Source organism: Sorex fumeus, unplaced genomic scaffold (assembly GCF_029834395.1).
Source record: "Sorex fumeus unplaced genomic scaffold, SorFum_2.1 ptg000054l, whole genome shotgun sequence".
Taxonomy (NCBI): Eukaryota; Metazoa; Chordata; class Mammalia; order Eulipotyphla; family Soricidae; genus Sorex; species Sorex fumeus.
The window spans coordinates 28,671,536-28,695,414 of record NW_026606111.1 but is presented as its reverse complement, the minus strand read 5'-3'; the positions used below and the strand labels follow the sequence as shown (position 1 = coordinate 28,695,414).

Sequence of the window (23,879 nt, the reverse complement as noted above, 5' to 3'; positions counted from 1 at the left end):
CAGTATAATTTATTACTGTACTTTCTTCAGGTCCTATCCCAAATGCTACCTGCTCAAGGTAGTGCTCTCTAAGTAATTAAAGTCTTAAATAATGATGAGAAGAATAACCTCCAACCTATTCCTAATGCCTATTGTTATTTCTTTTGTTATTTTTTCTTTATAATGTGTGATATATGTGAAATAATTTTGAGAACACATCTGTCATATGAAGCATCAAAATCCCATGAGGGGTTAAGAAGCTGGGACTCAACCCAGTAGCCTTTCGCTTTATTATGTAGTGGTGGGGGGAGGCGGAATGGACTGGAGCACAGGGTGGGGAGGGTTTTGGGGAGGGGTTGCATCCAGTCATGCTCAGAAACTCAGGAGCCACTCTTGGTGACACTTGATCTATCTTTGTGGGCTTGACAGTCCAGTGCTCTGGCCAGATGCTGCTGGAGACCTGCTAGGGCCACACCCAGCTGTGTCCATGTACCACAAAGCCTTACAATAAACCTGGCAGGGCTGGAGGGGCCATCAGGTGCCAGGATTGAACTTTGGCATAAAAGTCCTGGACTCCAGCCCTGAAACTATCTCAGGTCCCCAAATCCACCCTACCTTCCTGTCTTTTCTCAAAAGTAACAACTGTCCTGAATTTTTAATCTGTTACATGCATTTAATTTATTCCCTTTCTTTCTCTTTGTTATTTCAAAGTCCAGGGTGTCTCCCACACTTGATGTTGGTGTGCCAGGCACTGCACATGTTGTGATGGTGCTGGGGATTACAAACTGTCACTGCCAGTAGGATTGCATATGACATGTGAGATAGCACTAGGGATGGAACTCGCAGCCTCACTCCTGTAAGGCAGATGCTCTACAATAAGATATTCCTGGGCTCCCTCGCTGCTTTATTAAAATAAGGTTCACTGAGTGCCCGAGAACAGATCATTGGTTAAAGAAACTTTGGTACATTACACAATGGAGTACTATGTAGCTGTTAGAAAAGATAAAGTCATGAAATTTACATACAAGTGGTACTACATGGAAAGTATCATGCTAAGCGAAATGAGTCAGAAAGAGAGGGACAGACATAGAAAGATTGCATTTATCTGGGGAACATAAAGTAACAAAATAGGAGACTAACAACCAAGAATAGCTGAGATAAGTACCAGGAGGATTACTCCATGGCTTTGAGGCCAGCTGCACACGCTAGGGGAAAAGGCAGCTCAGATAGAGAAGGGAGCACCAAATAAAGGTGTTGGGAGGATCCTCCCAGGATGGAAGAAGCATGCTGAAAGTAGACTATAGACCAAACATGATTGCCACTCAATGCCTCTTTTGCAGACCACAGCACCCAAAAGGAGAGAACAAAAGGGAATGCCCTGCCACAGAGGCAGGGGGGGATGGGGACGTGGGAGGGATACTGGGATTAGTGGTGGTGGAGAATGGGCACTGGTGGAGGGTTGGGTTCTCGATCATTGTATAACTGAAACCCAAGCACAAAAATTTGTAAGTCTGCAACTGTACCTCATGGTATTTCACTAATAAAATTTTTTTTTTAAATAGGGTTCATGGGGATAGGATCTGTAGTATAGTGAGTAGAGCTCTTACCTTGTATGTGGTTGACCTGGACTTACTTCCTGTCACCACACATAGTCCCTTGAGCCCACAGGATTGATCCTTGAGCATAGAACCAGGAGTAAGCCCTGAGTACAACTAGGTGTGACCCAAAAATCAAAAGGAAAAAAAAAAAGCAGGGTTAGTACATTTGCATATATGCACAAGAAAGTAGATTCTTTAGCAATTGCTTGGCTTTGTTTTGTGAAAATGATATCATGCTGGTCTTCTAAACTTGCTTTTGTTTTTTCACTAAAAGTAATGCCCCCGAGATTCAAAAATGTTTTTATATTTATTTGAATTTTAAGCATTTTGCTGTTGTTTAAAAGTTTATTGTGTGTGGAGCCACCCCGGCCCCCAGGCAACCTCTGATTTCGGAAGTCACGCCCACAACTCACCCCCAGCGCCATCTTACAGCACACAGCAGCAAAGAAGAAAACCAGCTGGAGAGCCCCACAGCTCCCGGAGAATACTCTGGGCCCCAAACAGAGCTGATATCATCAGGAGGTCCCAGGGGTAGGTGCTGTCTCCCCGCCTTCTCCAGATGAAATTCTGGTGACCATGAGCTTCTACAAGCATGGCTCTGGCATGCGGGTACCAGTACAATTTTTCTAAACCACGCAGCCGCACGACATTTCCTGATATGCAAAGTGATCAATGGAAAGTAAATCATCTAGCATTTCTCCCTGAAAATCGGGCTTGAATGGTGGTGGGAAAATCTGAGCAAAAGATAATGCTCAACTGAAATACATCTGGACTGTGTATTTAACTATGGTGCTATGCCGCCCTGGGAGGGGAAGAACGTCTGTCCCTCTGCCTGTCCCCCTCTGCGGCAGTGACATGGTGGCCTGCATTTTTTAGAGCCTGATGAACAGCCAGGAATGTGACTGCATTGACGAGGCACGTGGGGCTTTATGGGGTGGGGGGCGGAATCGGCCCTCCTCCCCACCATGACAATGCTCTGGGTTGCCACCCTCAAATGCCTCCTCTGACTTCTGAACGACCATGAACCCAGAGGCACACATACCAGTCTCGGAACCCAGGGGCTTCTGGTAGTAATCCCTCTAGGTTTATTACTAAAATATTAGAAATCCAAATTCATGTGGCCACTATTGTGGCCACACAACATCATATGCTCTTCATAATCAACAATAGAAAACAAATTTTCTAATGATGTCTTTGTGGCAGGTCTGAATGTTGGGGAAAATTCCAAATAACAATGGTGGGTCTTTTGTCGTAATATTAAATGTGATCAACGTAGAGAGAGAGAGACAGACAGACAGACAGACTGTAAAGTGGAAATCTGCCACACAGGCAGGGGCTGGGTATGAGGGGGTTATACTGGGGTTCTTGGTGGTGGAAAATGTGCACTGGTGAAGGGACAGGTGTTTGATCACTGTATGACTGACCGAGACTTGAACTGAAAGGCTTTGTTACTGTTCTCACGGTGATTCAACAAATAAATAAAAAATTTTAAAAAAATAAAATAAAAGTTTATTGTGTGACAGTATCAAATTAATTTCTTCTTTTTCCTATTAGCTAGAAATTTGGATTGTGTCCAGATTTTTTTTTAAATATTGAAAACTACTGCTATCAACATTCTCTGGTGCATCTGAAAATAAAATTACCAGATCGAAGGGTATGCAGCTGTTCAATTTTGCAAGATAATGCCACAGATTGTTTTAAAAAGAAGTTGTACCAATTTATTTTCCTACAAGCAATGTATTGGAGTTTCTGCTGACTTATGCAATAGTTCTTAAGTTTTAGCCAATCTTATATAGTTCTGGCCCAGACAGGTAGTACAGGGTTAAGATACTTGCCTTACACATGCAGCCATGTGTTTAATCCGTAGCATCTAATAGTGTTTTACATTTTACATTTAAAATTTATGATATTAAAGATTGTCTCTACCAGGAGAGATCCCTGAATTCAGAGTCAGGAGTTAAATCCTGAGCAGCATTGGGTATGGCCCAAGCTCTGCAACCCACAAATGTACTTGATGTAAAATTTATATGTGACATTAATGTATATTTCCCTCATTAGAGATGAGGTTGTGCATCTTTCAGTATGTTTAGTTGTCAAGCAAATTTTGTTCTTTGTTAAATGCTGATCATTTTGCCAATTTTTCTTTTAGGTTGTTTTCTATATGGATTTGTGGGAAATACTTATTCTGGATACTAGATTTGTTATGTATATTATTCTGCCAGTTTGTATTTTGTTCTTTTATTTTCCTTATCTTTTATGACTGGAAATTATTTTTAAATAGCCAATTGTTTCTCTGAAAATGTTTGAATAAGATTGAAACAGTCCTTTAATTGAAAATGTGGAGTGCTTGCGTCATTATCTGGGGTCCTGTGTTCTCAGCTCATTTCAATTTTTTTATCACTTCTTGATTTCTTCAAGTTTCCTAATTCATTTTGAGCCAATTTATAGGTTATATTTCCTTGCCTTAGTCTGTGTTTTAAAATAACAGATATAAAATTTTTATAGTTTTTTTATTGAATCTAGTTATATTACTTCTTTTATTTTGCAGTTTGTAATGTTTATTACATTGCATCTTCACTTCTCGTTCTAGTTGTCAAATGGGCTTCATAAATCCTCTCCAGTTCATAGACCCTGCCTTCAACATTTTTTTCTTTTTAAACTTTTGCTTCCTTTTGGTTTACTCTATTGAATTCATTTTTTTTACTTCTTAACTTGGAGACATAAATTTTATTATTTTCAACCTTTTTCCTTCTAATTATTTGGGAGGGCGGGGTTATCTGGAGTGCTCAGGAGACATTCCCAGCAGTTCTCAGGGTATAGCATAGTGCCGGGAAATCAAACCTGGGCCTCCCATGTACAAAGTAAGCACTCAGCCCTTTGAGTTCTCTGAGGCACTATAGCACTGTTCTCCCGTTGTTCATCGATTTGCTTGAGTGGGCACCAGTAACGTCTTCATTGTGAGACTTGTTACTGCTTTTGGCATATTGAATATGTCACAGTTAACTTGCCAGACTTTGCCGTGTGGGCGAGATACTCTCAGTAGCTTGCTGGGCTCTCCGAAATGGGTGGAGGAATCGAACCTGGGTCGGCTTGAGTGCAAGGCGAGCCCCATCCCTGCTGTGCTATCGCTCCAGCCCATTTGAGTTTTCAGACCCCCTAAATAGCTAAGACTGTGCCCTGCAGTAATAAAATAATAACTTCAGTACTACTGTTAACTCTGACATCTGGGATGCCAGAGGTCAGCCCTGTGCAAGGCAAGCACCCTACCCAGCGTACTACCCTTGCACATGTCTTTTTTTCTCATTTGGTAGAATCTCATTTAATTTTATAATTTTTAATTTTTTGGCTTTGGGGTCACACCTGGCAGTGTTCAGAGCTTGCTTCTGACTCTGTGCTGAGGAATCACTACCGACAGTACTGATACTTGTGCCAGGGATCAAAGCTGGATCAACCATGTGCAAGACAAACACCCTACTTACTGTATCGTGGTTCTGGCACCCCTTATTTAACCCCAGTTTCTTTTGCCACATGAAAAAGTTTTAGTTTGTTACAGCCTTTTGTGTTATATATATGTTTTATATATATTTGTTATATATATGTGTGTATGTATATATATATACACATATGCATACACTTCCCTCCACCAATGCCCTCCTCCCCATTTGCTTTCCAACCTGTGTCTATGAGAGACATTTAAAAAAATACACATTTTTGCAATGTGATTTATAGTATTGTTGCAGATAGGGTTCCTACACAACACTTTAGCATCTTTCAGCACCACCTCCTCCTCCTGGTCCGACGCTTCACTCCAGCATAGACATTGTCCCTTCCCTGTCCAGTCCCTCAGTCCTTCCCCCCCTCCCCCCAGGTGGCATGCTTCCTCCTGAACCCCATTTCTCATGTTTTCATTTCCATTGCCTCTGAGTATTCATTATTCCACCATTATGTTTTTTAAGTCCTGCATATGAGAGAAACCACTCTGTGTTGGAGATACAGCCTCTTTTGAGATTTTTTTGTTTTGTTTTGGGCCACACCTAGTGATGATCAGAGCTTACTGCTAGCTCTGCTCTCAGGGATCACACCTGGCAGTGCTTGGGGGACCATCTGGGTTGTTAGGGATCAAATCCGGTTCAGCCATATGCCTTACCCCTTGTAACTATTGCTCTGGTCCCTCGTTTATTTTTATTTGTTTCCTTTACCAGTGGAATCACATCATTGAAGACATCCCTGGGGTCCATGTTCCGGAAGTTCCATTTATCTATACTCTTAATAATGCTGTTGTCTTAAAAACTATTTGGCCTATTGCTGTAGTTGATCCTGCTTTCTTTTTTTTATCTTTTCATACTCATTTACTTCTTGCCTTTCACTTCTAAGTAAGACATGAATAGATCTTGTGTTAAATTTAATATGGAAATGATCTACTGTTATCTGGAAAATGCCAGGCTTTAGTTCTTAGGCTTAAGGTAGTTACTGTAGAGAGTTTGCTTTTGTTTTTACTGGTTGCATCTAGATTTGCGTTAGCTGTCTTGAGGGACTTGGCCAAATTACAGGTGGTAGGTTCAGCTTCCTCACCTGATTAGTGACCCTTGCTTAGTGTCCTCACTCATGTATACTATAGGTTCCTGCTTTCTGTCCCATTCAAGTTCGTTACTCTCCAGCCAAAGAGATAATTTATTTGGGATGAGACAAGAGGTTGTTGTAGCTATCTCTGATATTAGAGATCGGGGATTCTTTAAGGGGGTTCTATTTTTATTGCTGCTTTTGGTTGTTCTGTAATGGCAAGGTTCCTCTGAATTCCTAGGCAACCTTGATACCAGATATGGAAACCTATTATCTGTTGTTCCCCCCGCCCCCGGCCTCCAGAGAATTTTTCAGTATTTGATGTACTCTCCATTTGTTTATTAATACTTTTCTCATCCTACCAGAAGGAAAACTACATGAAGGAAAGGGGGTTTTATTTGTTTGCTGCCGGCTGAATCTGTAGCATCTAGCCTGCTGCTATGTGCAGTTTCGTGTTTTTCTATATGCAAACCAAGATTTGTTGAATGACTGGGGCGAGTGAAAGAGAAGTATGAAAATCATCGCACAAAGTCTGAACTTCCACCTTGAAATGCTCTCATAGCTTTCTTCATGACTGTTGTACCAAATTGAGAGTTCCTTTCTTTCCCCTCAGACTATTGTAGCTCACTTCCAGATTGTCTCTGTGTCTACTTTGTAGCTCATCCATCCTTTGCATTGCTACCAGTGTTGTCCTAAATATAGATGTGATGATCTCACTGTTCCCTCTCAGCTTTGCCTGTAGAATAAATTTCAGTTTTTAAAATATGGCAGTTTTTTCCCAACATAGTTTCTAGTCTTATTTCTACAGCCAGCATTCTGGGCTTGAGTCGTATGAAAATACGTCTAATCTCTCTCTCCTCTTGAGCCAAGTCTGCTCTAAAGTGACAATGCTCTTACTTAGAGGGTTCTCAAAGCCTGAATACCGTTTTTTAAATGTTTATCAAAAGTTTAGTTATCCTCAAATTCATCCAGTCATTTTTCTAGAAACTCTCCTGCTCTTTACTGAAAAGAATGTTCCATTCCTGACATTTTCTCTTTCTGGCTTATGTACATTTTGTTGTCTACTTTGCATTCTAAAAACTTTCTTTCCCTACTGGATTTTAAACTCCTCAAAGTCGGGGGCTTCTTGTTTTATTTTTCTATTTTCTGATAGTTCACAATTACAGTGTTTTCATACATAGGGAGCTTTGAGAAATAGTTGTCAAGCTTGGATTGTATAGGTTCATTTCTAAAATTTTTTTCCTTGCTGAGGGGTGGGGGTCGGTGAGATGGGGAAACACACCCAGCAGTGTCCAGGGCTTACTCCTGGCTCTGTGGTCAAAGATCACTCCTGGCAGTGCTTTGGGGACCATATGCCATGCAAAGGATCAAACTCCGGGTCAAGGATTAAACCCAGGTTGGCTGCCTAAGTGGCAAGTGCCCACCTGTTGTACTCTCTCTCTTCTCAAAGGTTCCTTTTTGTCTGATGCTATTTCTCTCTACGATGGTAAACTAATTTTGCCTTGAGTCTTCAGTCATCTAGAATAATGTTCAAATCCAAGTTGCCTTTTTTTCCTTCTCCCCCAGGTAGTAATATGACTTAAGGCCTCTCCCATTATTCTGCTGGCTCTTTCTTTGTCTTCTCTTTCTCACCTGAATATCTCTTACAGCTCTTCTATGTAAAAGTCACTGTCTCCACTATTATAAACCCAAACCCTAAAACTCTTGCTCAGTCTTTGTCTTCTTCCTTCCCCCCTAATCTTCTGACTTCTGTCACTGTCCTCCCGTTGTTCATCGATTTGCTCGGGCGGGCCCAGTAACATTGTGAGACTCGTTACAGTGTTTGGCATATTGAATACATCACGAGGAGCTTGCGAGGCTTTACTGTGTGGGCGAGATACTCTCGGTAGCTTGCCGGGCTCTCCGAGAGGGGTGGAAGAATCGAATTCGGGTTAGCCGTGTTGGCCTCATGCAAGGCAAACACCCTACGCACTGTGCTATTGCTTTTGACTTCAGCTAGCCATAAAGTTCTGTCATTTTGTCCTTTAAAATGTTACCCAGCTATATACCTCCCTCTTTGTGTAGCTGAGAAGAACTGACTGAACCCTTGTTTCCTTATACTTAAAATACTTTCTATTGACCGGTAGCATCTTTTGCCTATTATTTAAATTGTCTATTGCTTCTCCTGACATTTAGTGCTATCCGGAGTCTAGGTTTCTCCTACCCTTTTCCTGTAGTTTTTGTTGCTGTCCTCAGATGTCTTACTTTCTCCTGAGCAGTCTTCATTCATATCCTTTCCCCCCTCCTGCAATGACTCTATGTTCTTCAACTCTTCCATGCTAGGGGTCAGGATATAGCTCAGCAGTGGTGTTTACTTTGCCTGTGCGGGGCCCTGGGTTCCATCATTGACAGTGTGGGCTGATGGGGGGTGGGAGGCTCTTCCATGCTAGTTCCCGTTCATTTTTCAGTATCTGGATAATAGATACCAACCTTACCTCCACTACCGGTAAAGGATTTCCCCAACAATCACAACTGTAGGTAACTGTTTCCTCTTTTGAACAATTTTTAAATCTTTTATTATTTTATATTATTTATTTATATCAATATCTATTTCTTTATTTTGCTTGGGGCCACACCCAGTGATGCTCAGGGGTTACTCTTGGCTCTGCAGTCAGGAAATATTCCTGACCAGCTGGGGAGACCATATGGGACACTGGGGATCGAATATGTGTCGTGCAAATGCCCTACCTCCAGCCCTCATTGTTTTTATTTTTTTAAAAATCCAATAAACTGGAATATTAAAGGTAGTATCACTGTATCACTGTCATCCCGTTGCTCGGCAATTTACTCAAGCGGGTGCCAGTAACATCGCTATTTCTCCCAGCCCTGAGATTTTTTAGCAGGCTCTTCTTACTCGTCTTTTCCCAATGATTCGAGGCTCTTTCAGGGTCAGGGGAATGAGACCTGTTGTTACTGGTTTTGGCATATAACTAAAAAGTTACTCATTGATTGAACGAATGAGTGAATTCAAGACACTTTTTTTTCTCCAAAGAGTTTATAGAGGAGACTTGCCCAAAAAGAGAGGAAAAAAGCCAGTTTTTATATTTTTTCTGTTTCCAAATGTCTAAAAATGAGAATGCCTTAAAAGCTGGTGGATACATTTCCAACCTACTCTTTTCTCTATTTAGCTCTGTATTAGTTGTGGCTTTTATTTTTCTACATCTTGAAGTTATATTCAGAATTTCTCACTTTTGCATGAATTGCAGCTGGAAAAGGGTATGAATTTGAATGTGGTTTGTTGAATGGTGGTTATGTCTCCTACACAATCTAGAAATATTTAGGAGGGAATATTCCTCCTGATTAAATGAAGGGAATTATGATTTGAAATTTTATTTATAATTTTTCAACTGAAGAACTCTTGGATAGCAGTGTACAGTTTGTAATATGTGAAAGTTCTTTATTATTATTGTTACTTCTGTGAAATAAATAGAAAATATAATATTAATTCCTTTGTAATTATTTATATGGCATAATTTTGAAAATAAGGTATGTTCCAGAGCAAAGATGTTTATATTTAGTATCAAGTTTAAGTATGTCAAATTATTTAACTATGTAGAGGGTGCATAATATTTGGTTATCATTTTGATGAAAATATAGAAGTGATATTTTCATATTATAAGAACTTTTTTCTATTTTAGAGCATTGCAAAAGAATAAACACAGTAACTTGAATGCTCTATTTTTATTTCTAGAAACCAGCCAATATCCTAGTAATGGGAGAAGGTCCTGAGAGGGGGAGAGTCAAAATAGGTAGGTAATTATCTTAAAATAATTTAAGAAACTGAAGTAATTACCAAGATGGTTTCCCTCTTTTAATACTCTTATTTAAATAGTAAACTTTAAAATTGCTTCCTCATTTTCTCAGAAAGGACACTTGGGCAATATAGATTATAAAGCCCCTCAGGTTTATCCCCAAGATAAGATTCTATATTCTAAGCTGCAACACCAGTGAGAATTGATAAGGCAATAAAAATCAATTTGCATATAATATCCTAAGCATCTATTTATGCCACAACTGTTGTCTACACAGCCACCACATAATACCCTAGACCTTGGGGGGTTTCTTGTGGTTTTGTTTTATCTGGGTTTTTTTTTTAATGGGTGATGTGCATGGAATGGAGCCCAAGGCTTCGAATATGCAAGGCACGCACCATGCCACTGAATACATCCCCAACCTTATATCTTACTTCAGCTTTACCAAATTTTTTTGTTTTGCTTTTTGGGTCACACCCAGCGATGCTCAGGGGTCACTCCAGGCTCTGCACTCAGGAATTACTCCTGGCAGTGCTTTGGGGACCATATGGGATGCCGGGGATCGAACCCGGGTTGGCTGCGTGCAAGGCAAACACCCTACCCACTGTGCTCTCGCTCTGGCCCCCACTTTACCAAATTTTAATTCCCTTACTTAATACATACAGATTTTAACCACTCCTTTACTAGGTACCATTATCTCTTTTCCAAATGTTTATAGACCCTCCTACTTGCCTGGCTTAGATTAAAGCACTGGCAGGAGCGGGAAGACAGAGACTCCGGATTAGTACCCCACAGAGTAAATGGTATTCTGCTGGCTCTTCTGTTCTTTTCCTCAATGTCTAGCACAAAGGCACTCCATAAATGCCTGGAAGGTCGAGAGTGAAAAATTTTCTTTGTAACCATAATGATTGTACAAGAAAGCCAGCATACCCATAACATAATAGGGAAAATGAACTAATGCTTTATTCTGAGTGTGTATAATAGAAATGCCTCTTATTGAATAGCAATGAATTTTTGAAGGGCTTAAAAAGAAATTTTGTTGGCCAGCAAGATAATGCAGTGGGTAAGGTACTTGCCTTGCACATGGCCAACCCAGGTCCAATCCCAGCACCATATATGGTCCCTCGAGCCCTACCAGGAATGATCCTTGAGCACAGGGATAAGGACTAAGCGCAGATAACCACTGGGTGTGCCCCTTCAAAGCAAACAAACCCAAATAAATAAAAAATAAACAATTTTGTTGATTCAATCTGTATCCTTTGCCTTTAGAGGATGTATCATGCCAGAGAGATAATGAGCTCATGGTTTGCAAGCAGGAGGCCCGGGTTCGATCCTCAGCAGCACATGGTCCCCAGAGCACCTCAGGGAATGACCCCTGAGCATAGAGCCAGAAGTACTTCTGAGCAACCCTAAGTGTGGCTCCAAACAAACAGATGCTAGGGGTGTTGCAAAATTTTGCTAACTTGATTTACTACAAATTCATTTGTGCTGTTTCATCCCAACCACCAGTCTTGGTTACGTCAATTAATTCTCTAGCCCAGTTCCTGAAGAGGCTGCCCTGCCAAAACGCACTTTTTTTTCTTATTGAGGTAACATTTATATATAACTTAGAATAAAGTTTTAGTTTTTGCATTCCTGGAAGTGCTCAGGGGACCATATGGGATGCTGGGGATTGAACCAGGGTCAGCCGCATGCAAGTTACACCTTACCTCTGTCCTGTCTCTCTGACTCCAAAGGGGTTTTAGTTTTTTTTTGTTTGTTTAGTTTTTTTTTTTTTTTTTGCTTTTTTGGGTCACACCCGGCAATGCCCAGGGGTTACTCCTGGTTCTGCACTCAGGAAATAACCCTGGAAATGCTCAGGGGACCACATGGGATGCTGGGAATCGAACCCGGGTCGGCTGCGTGCAAGGCAAACACCCTACCCGCTGTGCTATCACTCCAGCCCCCAAAGGGGGTTTTAGTTTTAAAAGCTATTCTTGGGCTGGAGCAATAGTACAGGGGTTAAAGGGCTTGCATTGCATGCAGCTGACCATAGTTCAAATCCCTGGCAACACCTGTGGTCCCTGAAGCATCACAATTGCTCACTCCTGAGCACAGAGCCAGGAATAGTCCTTGACCTCTACACGGCATAGCCAAGCTGATACACCCCCCCACCCCACCCCCCCAAAAAGGCTATTCTAAATGAACTTTTTTTTTTTTTAATCTCCAGTCTGAGTTTAGTGGGATTGGCAATCATTAAAACATGTTGTTGGGTGGTATCTGGAACCTAAATAAATTTCCTTTGCTCTCCCCTCAACCATGCACCATTCCATCCTCTTCTCTACCCATTCTTTCCCACTATTCCTCACTTGTTTCTGTTTCACTCACACTTTTAGTTGTAGGCATTTATTGAGTACCTTTCTGCTAGACACTGGGAGAAGGGTAAGGGATGCAAACAGTGGTCCCTCCCTGTGAGAGTCAGTGAAATACACTGGTTACCATGTGGTGTGATAGAAGCATGGAGATGCTACTGCATTCATTTCACACGGGCCTCCTCCACTGCAGATGTTACAGACAAGCAAAGGTGGATGTAGAGCAGTTGTAGCTTGCTCAGCTTTCCAAAGGTAGGTAGGGATTTGAATTCCAAGCTCAGAATCTCTTTCCCTACAAATATTACTGTTGAAGTTGTCTGCAGGGATCTCGTTGACCATTTTTTGTCAGTACAGCTGTGCTTTAAAATAACCTTGAGAAAGAGTGACTAGCTTCAAAAATCTTATCTTTCCTAGCCTCTGAAACTCCTCCTGCTGTATTCTCACCTTCCCAAGTTTCTTCTTTAAGCCATTAAACCTTCAGTCTTACCAATTTTAAAATCAACCTTTTTTGTATCTGTTGTGTTTCCCTTACCTGTTCTTCCCCTAACCCCTGACCCATCCCTGTTTCTTCTAGAACACATGGTGTTTACCCATTGGTTCTGACCACCCTGCTTTGTTGTGATCTCTCCTCTAATTGAAACTGTTCTCTCAAATGACTCCTGTGGGATTGCTCTTCAAGCCTGTCTTCTCCCTGGAACACATATCTTACTTGCTTGTTCTATGTTTATTTGATTGCTTATTTCCCCTCTGGGTCAGCTTGCACTATCTCTTGAACACATATTTCCCCTCACATCTTCCGACGCAAATTTCTTTCAATAAAAACTATTTTGCTTCAATAGAACATAGTAAATAAAATGACTCCTCTGACCTCTGTCTTACCAAGTCCAGTTACCCTTTTCCCTTACTACCTTTGTCACTTGTTCTGCTGATCAATATGCTCTTAGGATTGTCTTTTCCCTTTGTATACACCATATCACTGTATTTTCCTGTTTACTCTTTTGCTGTTGCCATCTGTACTACAGTTACTGTTTTCTCTTGTATCAGTTCGTCTTTTGTTTAAAGATGCCCTTGGCACTGACATGACCTCCCTTTCACAATTACTCCCATAGGAAATTGATAAATGGTGGTCTCAAAATGGATTCTCTTGTGTTCTATGAAAATCACTCTGAGATCTTGACCTCAGGCTCTGTTTCTCACCTTTGCTGAAATTTCCTTGTACTTGGTTGTCTTAATTCTGTGTTGTTCTAATCAAATTGATCATCAGACGTTCTCCCTTGCTTGTAACAGATATCAGATAGATACCAGCCACTTAAACTTAATTTCTTTTTTCTCACTACTTCCAAACATCTATACCAATATCAATTCAGTTAGCTCTCTAACTATTAAAGATTGTTTGATTTTTAATGCTATACAAGACTGGATAACACAGGACTCAAAGTAAGCAATAATTTTTAAAATCAAGCTCATTCAGTCTAGTCGATTACATTGTTTTAAAATATTCAATAATAGCATGCTATTTTTATAAAAATTAGTAGTAGTGTGATACCTATATGTAATAATATAATACAGTTCTTTCATTAACCAAGCAGTGTTCAGGGGCCCAGTGGTGTCTCTTTTGTTCTGCCTTCTGAATTATCTTCATTATTGTGTCTCACACATATTAAACTTTTGTTTCAAGATACCCTCCCTAGGTACCCTTTTTTGTTTGTTTTTTGTTTGGGGGCCACACCCGACGGTGCTTAGGACTTTCTCCTTTCTCTGCACTCAGTGGTCACTCCTGGCAGTGCTCAGGGGTCCATATGGGGTGCCGGGGACTGAACCTGGATCGGAGCATGCATGACAAATGCCCTGCCCATTGTGCTATCACTCCGGCCCCACAACCTAGATGTGTCACACTATGGGCTGATTAGTGCTAGAACCCCAAGGACGTGGAGTGCTCCTCAAGGGTGTGTGCCCTGCAGTGGGGTAGACTACCATGGCCACCCCACTGGTGCTTGGGCACCTCGAGGGCTACAACTAATGGAATATGTGCCAGGGTTCAAACTGGTGTTCAGAGTAGCACTGACTATCTGAGCCCTGAACTGTTTCCCTGTTCCCTGGTCCAGTTCTTTTCTAACTAAAAAGAAAGCCGTAGTTGATAGAACTTGGTGCCCTTCACTTGGTGCCCTTCCCTGCCTTTTCCTCGCTGGCAATCTTGAAGATTTCCCAGCCTCACCTGAAATACTCGTGGCCTTCTTTACTGTTGACAATGAATCATATGAATCATCCTTCAGAATCCAGCTCATTGCACTTTTGTTCTCCTTTGCAGTTCACCTTTACAAAGATGTACCAAACATTGTTCCAGATCAAACCATGAAGAAGGCATTTCCTTCTCTCAGGGGCCTTAGTCTAGAAAAAAATCCATAAGCAACCTGCCTTTATCCTTAAATTACTTAGCCCCTTTTATTTTTGTTTGCTCCGTGTATCTTATCATCTCACCTGTATTTGATGACACTTTCCTTTTTTGGTTGCTTTTGTCTCATTTGGCTCTTCCTAATTTAGCATCCACACCAGAATTTTGCTACTGCTATTCATTGAATTGAACTATTTCACTCATTTAATTTTAGGAAAACAGCTGTCAGTAATACTTAAACTTGTGTTTAAGTATTATGTTTGAAGTAGTACTTAATTGAAAAATGGTTTGAAATTCCTTCCAAGTTCATGCAACAGATAGGAATTTTTTTGTTTGTTTGTTTTGTTTTGCTTTTTGGGTCACACCTGGTGATGCACAGGGGTTCCTCCTGGCTCTGCACGCAGGAATCACTCCTAGTGGTGCTCAGGGGACCATATGGGATTCTGGGGATTGAACCTGGGTTGGTCACATGCAAGGCAAACGCCTTACCTGCTGTGCTATTGCTCCAGCCCCAGATAGGAATTCTTTTGAAGATTATATTCTGTCCTCTAACCTTGATATTAACTGACAGTGAATGCATTTGACTTAAAATTGAGGGGACAAGTACTAACTTTAGTCTTTGCTTAAAAATAAAATGCTTTTCAGTGGGTTAAAGAAACCATATTTCCTGTCCATCAACAATAATCAACAACTACTAAGTGTATAAAGCTTTGGAGTAGGTGAAGTATTCATAGAATGATTTTGAAGTTTTTTGGTTTACTGTAGGGAATTTAATTGATGCCTAAAAAATAGGTATCAGCATAGTCTTCCTTGTTGAACTTTTTTCTTTTGGGGCCAGTTGGGTAGTACTCAGGGGTCATATCCAGCTCTGTGATCAGTTGTTGCTAGGAACGGCCAGGCCTCCTGCAAGCAAAACACATGCTCAGCCCTTTGAGCTTTTGCTCCGACCTGATACAACTTCATTTTTTTTAAACCTGGAATTTTCAGAACACTTTCATAAAATCTTGCAAATTACTGTGATTCTGCAATTGAATCACTATAAGTGTATATTATTTTGTACCACATTGGTTTTAGATCAAATGATTCTTTATATTTGATATTTTGTGTAATGCATGGGCATGTTGCAGTACATTCAGGCCCCTATACAATCAAAATATTCTGTGTATGCTATATATTTCAAATTATAGTGATTTATCATCTTGTGATTATACGTTGTAACTTGCAATTATCTTATGTGTAATTTATTTGATCTAAGATCACAGATTAAGAATGTAGCTGCTAAATTGTAACATGAGTTTTGCCTGAATTCTGACATCTGGCTTCTTTATTTATTGTCCCTGTGACCTTGGACAGGTCATTTACTACTTGAGCTTTAAATTCTTCATCTCAGAGTCGGGAAAAAATATGTATTAAACCAGAGTTTTATGAGGATTAGATGAAATGGAATGTGATGTATGTGAAAACTATCAGGTGTTTCTTATTTATGAATTCTTAAGAAAATTATATTGTCTCCAATATCTTGCTATATTTTGCCATATAATTGTCACAGATTATGACTTTTTTGCAAAAAATATGGGATGTGATTGTTATGTGAATTTTAAACCTATATATACATTTCAACATATATACTGATATTATTAAAAACAAGATGCAACAATTACGTAGTAAAGTGATACTTAGCAATACTTGTTCTTTTTCCTACCTTTGTTCACATCTGATATTTAAACCTAACTTATTTAAAGTTAGGTGTGGCGTTAATCTTTATTAAATGCTAACTTGCAACGAATTATCTCTAGTGTTTGTACATGTTCTTGAAAAATGTATATGATATGCTGTGACTGTACACTAGCTGGCTCTGTATGTGTTTGGGGTTGGAAGCTCCAGTTTGTACCATTTGCTGTTTCCGTGATAGAAGGGGAATGGTGTATGGTTCGAAGAAGGGGGAGGTTTGTTTTATAAGGCTAGTGACTATTACCAGTCTTACATGGTTCTAATAATATGCTGGACTGAGTTTTACATTTATTTTATTTTTTAGCTGACATGGGTTTTGCCAGATTATTCAATTCCCCTCTAAAGCCACTAGCAGATTTGGATCCTGTAGTTGTGACATTTTGGTATCGGGCTCCAGAACTTTTGCTTGGTGCGAGACATTATACAAAGGCAATTGGTAAGTTAGTCTAAAATTATTCATTGTCTTGACATTGAATTTTCCTATAAAACTTAAGTTATAAAAACAGCTCTACGTTTCTTGTAAAAGTCATGGTGTCTTCTAGATTTTACATTCTGGTGGACATAGACTTCAACTACAATAATAAAGATTTTTTTTTTCAAGAAGAAAGCATTTTCTTTTGGAAGATAGAGATATCTGATTTTGCTGAGTTGCTATAGAAACAGTAACATGCTAATTCTACTTTGTGCTTACCTCATATTGATCAGAAGAGTTTGGGAGAGAGGGTTAGAATTTTTTTTTTTTTACAAAGGGGAAGAAAAATAACCAGAAAAACTAGAGTAATGTGGTGGTGGCATTTCCCTTAGCTGTTTGGGGAAAAGTTTATCTTTTCCTAAGAAAGATAATATGACTGTTCTTTCTTTTTTGCCATTACAGTTATCAGAATGGCAGTTTTGCCACTAAGGGAGAAAATAGACCAAGTCTGGGTAGGTTCACTATACTCAGCATTTTTCCATCTCACCAAGTTGAAAAACTGAGTAAGAAAATCTTTTTTTTTTTTTTTTAAATATACAGTGTTTGACTGAAGTCGGCTTGCACACAGAGCTTTCAGAGATTTGCTGCCTGGTCACTTTAGTGTCCTTAGGAGATCCCACTGCAAATTGAGAGAGTTGAGAAGGGATCCCTTCTCAAATTTAGAGATTTCTATGAAGGTTGTAAAGAGAATCAGTAGGGTGGGGGTGAATGGTAATATTAATGTGAAGGGTCAGTTCTAGAAGGTACTTAAGTTTGCTAAGTGTTACTTTAAAATTTACTTTATTGCATTTTCTTGTTGAATTTTTCTTAACTTCTTTTTTTTTGTGTGTGTGTAGTTTTTGAGCCATATTTAGCGCTCAGACATTACTTCTGGCTCTGTGCTCAGGAATTAGTCCTGGTGGTACTGGGTGCACCATATCGGATGCCATTGAATGAACCCAGGTCAACTGTATGTAAACCGAGCACCTTGTCCACTATATGATCAGTCTGGCTCTTGTTGAATTTTCTCTTTACTTATGTTAGACTAATATCAGTTTTGACTACAGTTAGTTGCCTTTGTTGTTCTATTTACTAAAGGCGCTAAAGGAATAAAATGATTAGAATAGATAAGGTAAGCACAACATGTTCTCTTTTAAGTTTATGAAAAACCTGGTGGCACCCGAAGAAGTACAAAGGAAGCTTTTTCATTTAGTAAGATTAGACTGATAATTAGCCCGTTCGTGGGTAAAAAGAGAAACAAAAATAATCTCCTCTTCAGGAGGTCTGACTCCTCAAAACTCAGACACCCAGAACATTTTGTCCAGGATTGAGATGCTAGCTTGGTGCTGGAATGTTGTTAGAATTCATGAATATTGCTGAAGGGTTTTTCCAGATTAATGAATAGACTTGTGAGTAGCCTTGGAACTGTGAGAAGTGCTAGTATATGACATAGAGGCATGTGAGAACTACATCAGACCTTTAGCAGTAAGACTTGACATCAAAGGCGACCAAGCCCACACTATAGTGGCCATGGGCAACTGTGAGAAGAAAGACCCCACAAAAAGTGAATGGAAGAAATGGAGTGGCCCTCACAATGGGGACTTCAGATCAGAGCCAGACTCTGTGTGCCCCAGTGAGTGACTTACTGTAGAGTTGTGTCTGTGAAACTTTCAGAATTAAGTTTCCTTTTCCTGTTATTATGGCTGAGCAGAGTAAAACTCCTGAGATATGACTAGGAGGCCCCAGGATCTAGGAAAGGATTGCAAGTAAACCGGGGAAAGGGAGAGATTTAGTTGGAAGCTGCATAGGATACCTTAGAACAGATTGGTGGTGAGATAACCAGGAGGCTGGAGGTGGTGTAATGGAAATTTATACCCATTGGGTTATTAACCAAGCACAGGTACACTTTAGAAGGGTAATAAGAAATGAAAGTTCAGTCAAAGCCTTCTGTTCAACTGAATGACTTCCTGCCTAAGTCTGTTCCACTCTCTCGAGAATTTTATACAGCAATTCTATGGTGGCAAGACCCATTTTTTGACATATACCCTTGGGTGATTCTATTCTGGTTAGTCTACACAGCTTTATGACTTTTTTAATTAATTGCTTTCATGTTAAAATTGCTTTCTATTTAAGTGCTTTAGTGTTAAAATATAAAGATGTTGATTTGGGAAATAAACACTTGAAACAGTTCTTCAGGGTATGGAAGTTGAATTTTAACCAACTTGTAGTTTACTTGATCAGTAAATAACTTTTGCCACTTTAAAGATAAATTTGTTGTTGTTAATTTTTTTTGAGGGGGGCATATGTACTGATATACACAAAGGTTTACTCCTGGCTCTATGCTCAGAATCTCCAGGCTAGTGGAGCTTGGGCATTTGTGGTGCCAGGGATTGAACTTGTGTTGGCTGTGTTCAAGGCAAGTGCCCTGCTCACTGCACTATCATTCCAGACCCCTTATTTTTAAATTTTAGTTGTTTCAGTTATCAGTTTTGGATAAAAATTAGAAGAAAAGTCAAAAGACACAGCAAAAATAGAATTACCACAATTCAGTTTCCATTATACTTGAAATATATTGTTCACTCACTGTTACTCTTCACTGTTCCTTTTTCAGGACATAAATGCTAGAAAAGATAGTTTGACAATTTGATATCAATGAAGGTGATAGTGGAGAGTGGCAGTGGTGGTATGTATATGGGAAAGGGAAAGAGAGAAGAGAGATGTCATTGGCAGCAGAAAGAAATGCTGAGAAATGGGAATAGGTGGTGTAGGAACTAGATGATCATTTGAAACTGAGTGTTATGAGGGAGGAAATCTAGAATTTGACTCAGTTATACTGAGAATGCTTCGTTTAACCATCACAGGGAAATGTAGACCCTGCTCTTGTCCTCTGAGTAGAGAACACAGCAGGGATTGGGATCGCCAACAGCAGACAGTATCTGTTCCAGGCGACTACAGAGTAGAGGAGTCCAACAGGAAGTTGCACCATCAGGGGCAGTTACCTTAGGATGAGCAGCCTGATGTGGAAGAGGGGGAAAAAACTAAAAAGTAGACATTGAATAGTAGTAGTATTCTATTATTTTGCTATGGATGTTCATGTTGTTGATGACCCTTTGTGTCATTAAGTAAGATTAGACCTTATAGACTCTTAAGATGGCAGGTGAGCTGTGATCAGGAATGGTTGTTGAAGGATTTTTTTCCCTATTCTCTAAAGTGGAGCCACAACTTTGAGACCTTTTCATTTGTGTATTGTCATTTGGCCATTTGTTTTACAAAATAGCATACCCACTCTAATTCTAGTCATTGGATTTAATTAGATATTTTTTGCTTACTTAGCATGTCTACAGAATATGATTTTCACATTTGGTAGACTACTGAATACTACCCTATGCCATAGAGTATCTTGGTAACTAAAACAAAACCAAACCTTAACAGTCTTTACTTAAATAGATTAGTGTCACTATAGCACTATACCACTGTAGCACAGTCCCCTCTTTGTTCATCGATTTGCTGGAGCGGGCACCAGTAATGAGTGACAAGTCTCCATTGTAAGACTTGTTACTGTTTTTGGCATTTAGATACGTCACAGGGAGCTTGCCAGGCTCTGCTGTGTGGGTGGGATACTTTCGGTAGCTTGCCGGGCTCTCCGAGAGGGACAGAGGAATCAAACCCAGGTTGGCCATGTGCAAGGCAAATGCCCTACCCACTATGCTGTTGCTCCAGCCACTATACATCTCAAAAATTAACGTATCACACAAAGGATTTTGAATGAAATATTGGATTCTCAGAATCTATATAATCTTCTGTAGAGTAAAATCAAAATTAAATACAGTTGACCTGAACAACATGAGTTTGAGCATGGATTTTTCTTGTAAACAGATAATGTAAACTTATAGCATCATGCTATAATTTTTTCTCTTTTTGTTTTTTTCTTAATAACTTTTTCTTTTCCCTATCTTTTTTATTGTAAGTATGCAATATAATTTAAACAACTTACAAAATTTTATTTCATTATCAGTAGGCTTTTGGAGGGACTCAAAAGTTAACTGCCTATTTTAAGTCTCCATAGGGTAAACAACTCCCTAACCCTTGTGTTGTTTGGGGTCCACTGTATTTTATATAGGTGATTTGAAAAACAGCTAATCAAAACCTATAAAGCTGCCTAACTCTATATCCTAGGGTACTGGAAGGTAGTGTGGCTGCTAATCATCTAAGTGAGTATGATTACATAATGGCCTTCTGTCCTGGTGTTGTAGAATGCCTGTCCATACTAGTACTTATTAGCTTACAAACCTAACAGTTTGCTAGCCTTTCAGGTGAAAATTGAGGTGTTTTTTATAATTGTTGTGTGTTTGTTGTTGTTGTTGTTGTTCTGGGGCCATACCCAGCGATGCTTAGGGGTTACCCTGGCTCTGCACCCAGGGCATATGGGATGCTAGAGTGTTATGTGCAAGGCAAACTCCCTACCCACTGTCTTATCTCTCTGGCCCTGAAAATTGAGTTTTCCTAACACATTTTATGTGTTCTGTACAGTTTGGACCCACAACTCAGTATTTTATAGTTACCATTGATTGTTTGACTGCTTTAAAGGAATTGCCATCACCATATCTGATCATGATGTCATTTTAGTCTATTTAGATCTTGGGTTTATAATCTGTACAAGATTATTAAGTGAATGTTTTGGTGATCAAGTTGTGCATAGTGTTTAGAAAGGCACCATGGGTGGCTATGCTCAGGGTCGATACCTGGATTTGCTCAGGAATGACTCCTAGAGGTGCTCAGGGAACCATTTGTGGTGCAAGGGATTATACTGGGGTCAGTACATGCAAGGCAAGTACCTTACCACTATACTGTCGCTCTGCCCCAATATATGTTTTCTTAATACACTTATACTTTGTATATTTTGTCATTGAAAAATATTTATATAGGTTATAATTATACCTAGAAATTATAACCAAAGAAATTCGATAAATGTAAAAAAAACCTTATTTTTCTTCCTTTATAGATATATGGGCAATAGGTTGCATATTTGCTGAATTGTTGACTTCAGAACCCATTTTTCATTGTCGTCAGGAAGATATAAAAACAAGCAATCCTTTTCATCATGATCAACTTGATCGGATATTTAGTGTCATGGGGTTTCCTGCAGGTAATTTATTTCCCTTTTCAAAATAATATTTGAGTCATATTTCAAAATCATTCCTTTTCAAAAGCATATTTTAGTATTGCTTAAGCTAAAATAACTAGGAGAAGTTGGATAAAAGTAACACATTGTTTTCTATAACAATATTCTTTTTTTTTTATAAGATAAAGACTGGGAAGATATTAGAAAGATGCCGGAGTACCCCACACTTCAGAAAGACTTTAGAAGAACAACGTAAGTAATTATAAGTTAAATATAAGCAGTAACTTCAGTGGTGATTTTTTTTTTTTAATTTTATTAGTGAAACACCATGAGGTACAGTTGTAGACTTACAAGTTTTTGTGCTTGGGTTTCAGTTATACAATGATCAAGTACCCATCCCTCCACCAGTGCCCATTCTCCACCACAGTGGTGAAATTTAAATTAATTCTTCCAATAACCAAATAGGGGGTATTATTTAGACCAAAAGCTTAGATCTTATTATATTTATGATTTAAAGATGATATTCTAGAAGTGGTTAACATAAATGCCAGGCTTAGATTTAAAAACTTAAGAATTTGAGGGATGGGGTAACTATCTCTTCCATTTCAGCACAATAAAGGGCTCCATTGAAGGCTACAACTGAACTGGGATTTGATTCTTATCTGAGTAATGCCGGGTGACTGATATACTGGGCCATGCAACCTGGAAGGGTGGCAGAAGGGAAAACATGCCTGGCATCTGAGTAAAATAAAATCATGGATCATGGACATTGAGAAGAAACTAAAGGAGGCTTCTAGCAATAAGTGTGTCCAAAAGAAAATGGGGGAGGGGGGACAGGCTCTATTTTAAGCAGTCTAACATGATTGTCAGTCAGGGTGTCTTGTAGGAATAGAAACATAGAAACATATACCATAAAGAGAAGAAAATAGCACAGAAAATTTTTTAAAGCTCTTTTTTTTTTTCTTTTTGGGTCACACCCAGTGATGCACAGGGGTTACTCCTGGCTTTGCACTTAGGAATTACTCCTGGTGGCGCTCGGGGGACCCTATGGGATGCTGGGAATCAAACTTGGGTTGACTACGTGCAAGGCAAACACTCTACCTGCTGTGCTATGGCTCCAGCCCCTTAAAGCTCCTTTTTTAAAGGTAGAATTAAAAAATATACATAGGGTTCTTTGTGCTCTTGGCCTCGAAAAAAAAAAAAAAAACAGAAAAATCCCACCAGGGCTGGATGCCTATTATTAGGCCTGAAGGTCATTTTCATCCTTTTCATTGTCAAGGGGAGCACTGAGCTCCTTTGAATAACCCGAGAGTGTCCAAGTCCCTGTGGACTCTCTCCTTACTCTCTGCCTTTTCTCTTCCTGGCAGTCTCCATGATTTCCGGGGCCAGAGTTTACCATCAGTTATACTGGCAACTTGTATCCTAGAGCCTTCTCTGATTATCTTATAAAATGTACCATAAATATTCCAAATGGTATTTCTCACATTGAACTTAAACATTCTCCTAAACCCCTCCTGCTTTAGTTCCTATCTTAGGAAACCAACTTCATGATTCCCCTAAGCATTTGAGCCAAAGACTTGTGCACGAGTCGATGCCCATCTTTCATCTCACTCTCTTCCACTTTAAGGGCAGCTCACACCACACCCTCCACCCCAGGCACTGACTTCAAACAATTCTTAAATCTAGTCAGTTCTTTGTGCTAAATACCCTTAGAATCTCTGTGTTTTCTTTTCACTTCACGATCACGATCATCCTGTTGTCCGTCGATTGCCTTGAGCAGGCACCAGTAACGTCTCCTTCGTCCTAGCCCTGAGATTTGAAAGTGCCATATTCAAGGCTCTTTCAGGGTTAGGAGAATGAGACCCATCATTGTTACTGGTATTTGGCATATTGGGTACACCATG

The 23,879-nt window shown here is 39.7% G+C and overlaps 1 protein-coding gene across 2 annotated transcripts in view; it reads left to right on the top strand.

The window, feature by feature from the left end:
• CDK19 (cyclin dependent kinase 19) overlaps positions 1–23,879 on the top strand; it is a 181,906-nt gene that overhangs the window by 139,454 nt on the left and 18,573 nt on the right. For both annotated transcript variants that reach the window (XM_056125305.1, XM_056125306.1), the window contains 4 exons: positions 9,868–9,925; positions 16,707–16,838; positions 21,856–21,999; positions 22,158–22,227. In XM_056125305.1, the coding sequence (XP_055981280.1) occupies positions 9,868–9,925; positions 16,707–16,838; positions 21,856–21,999; positions 22,158–22,227 (404 nt within the window). The remainder of the gene's footprint in view (positions 1–9,867; positions 9,926–16,706; positions 16,839–21,855; positions 22,000–22,157; positions 22,228–23,879) is intronic.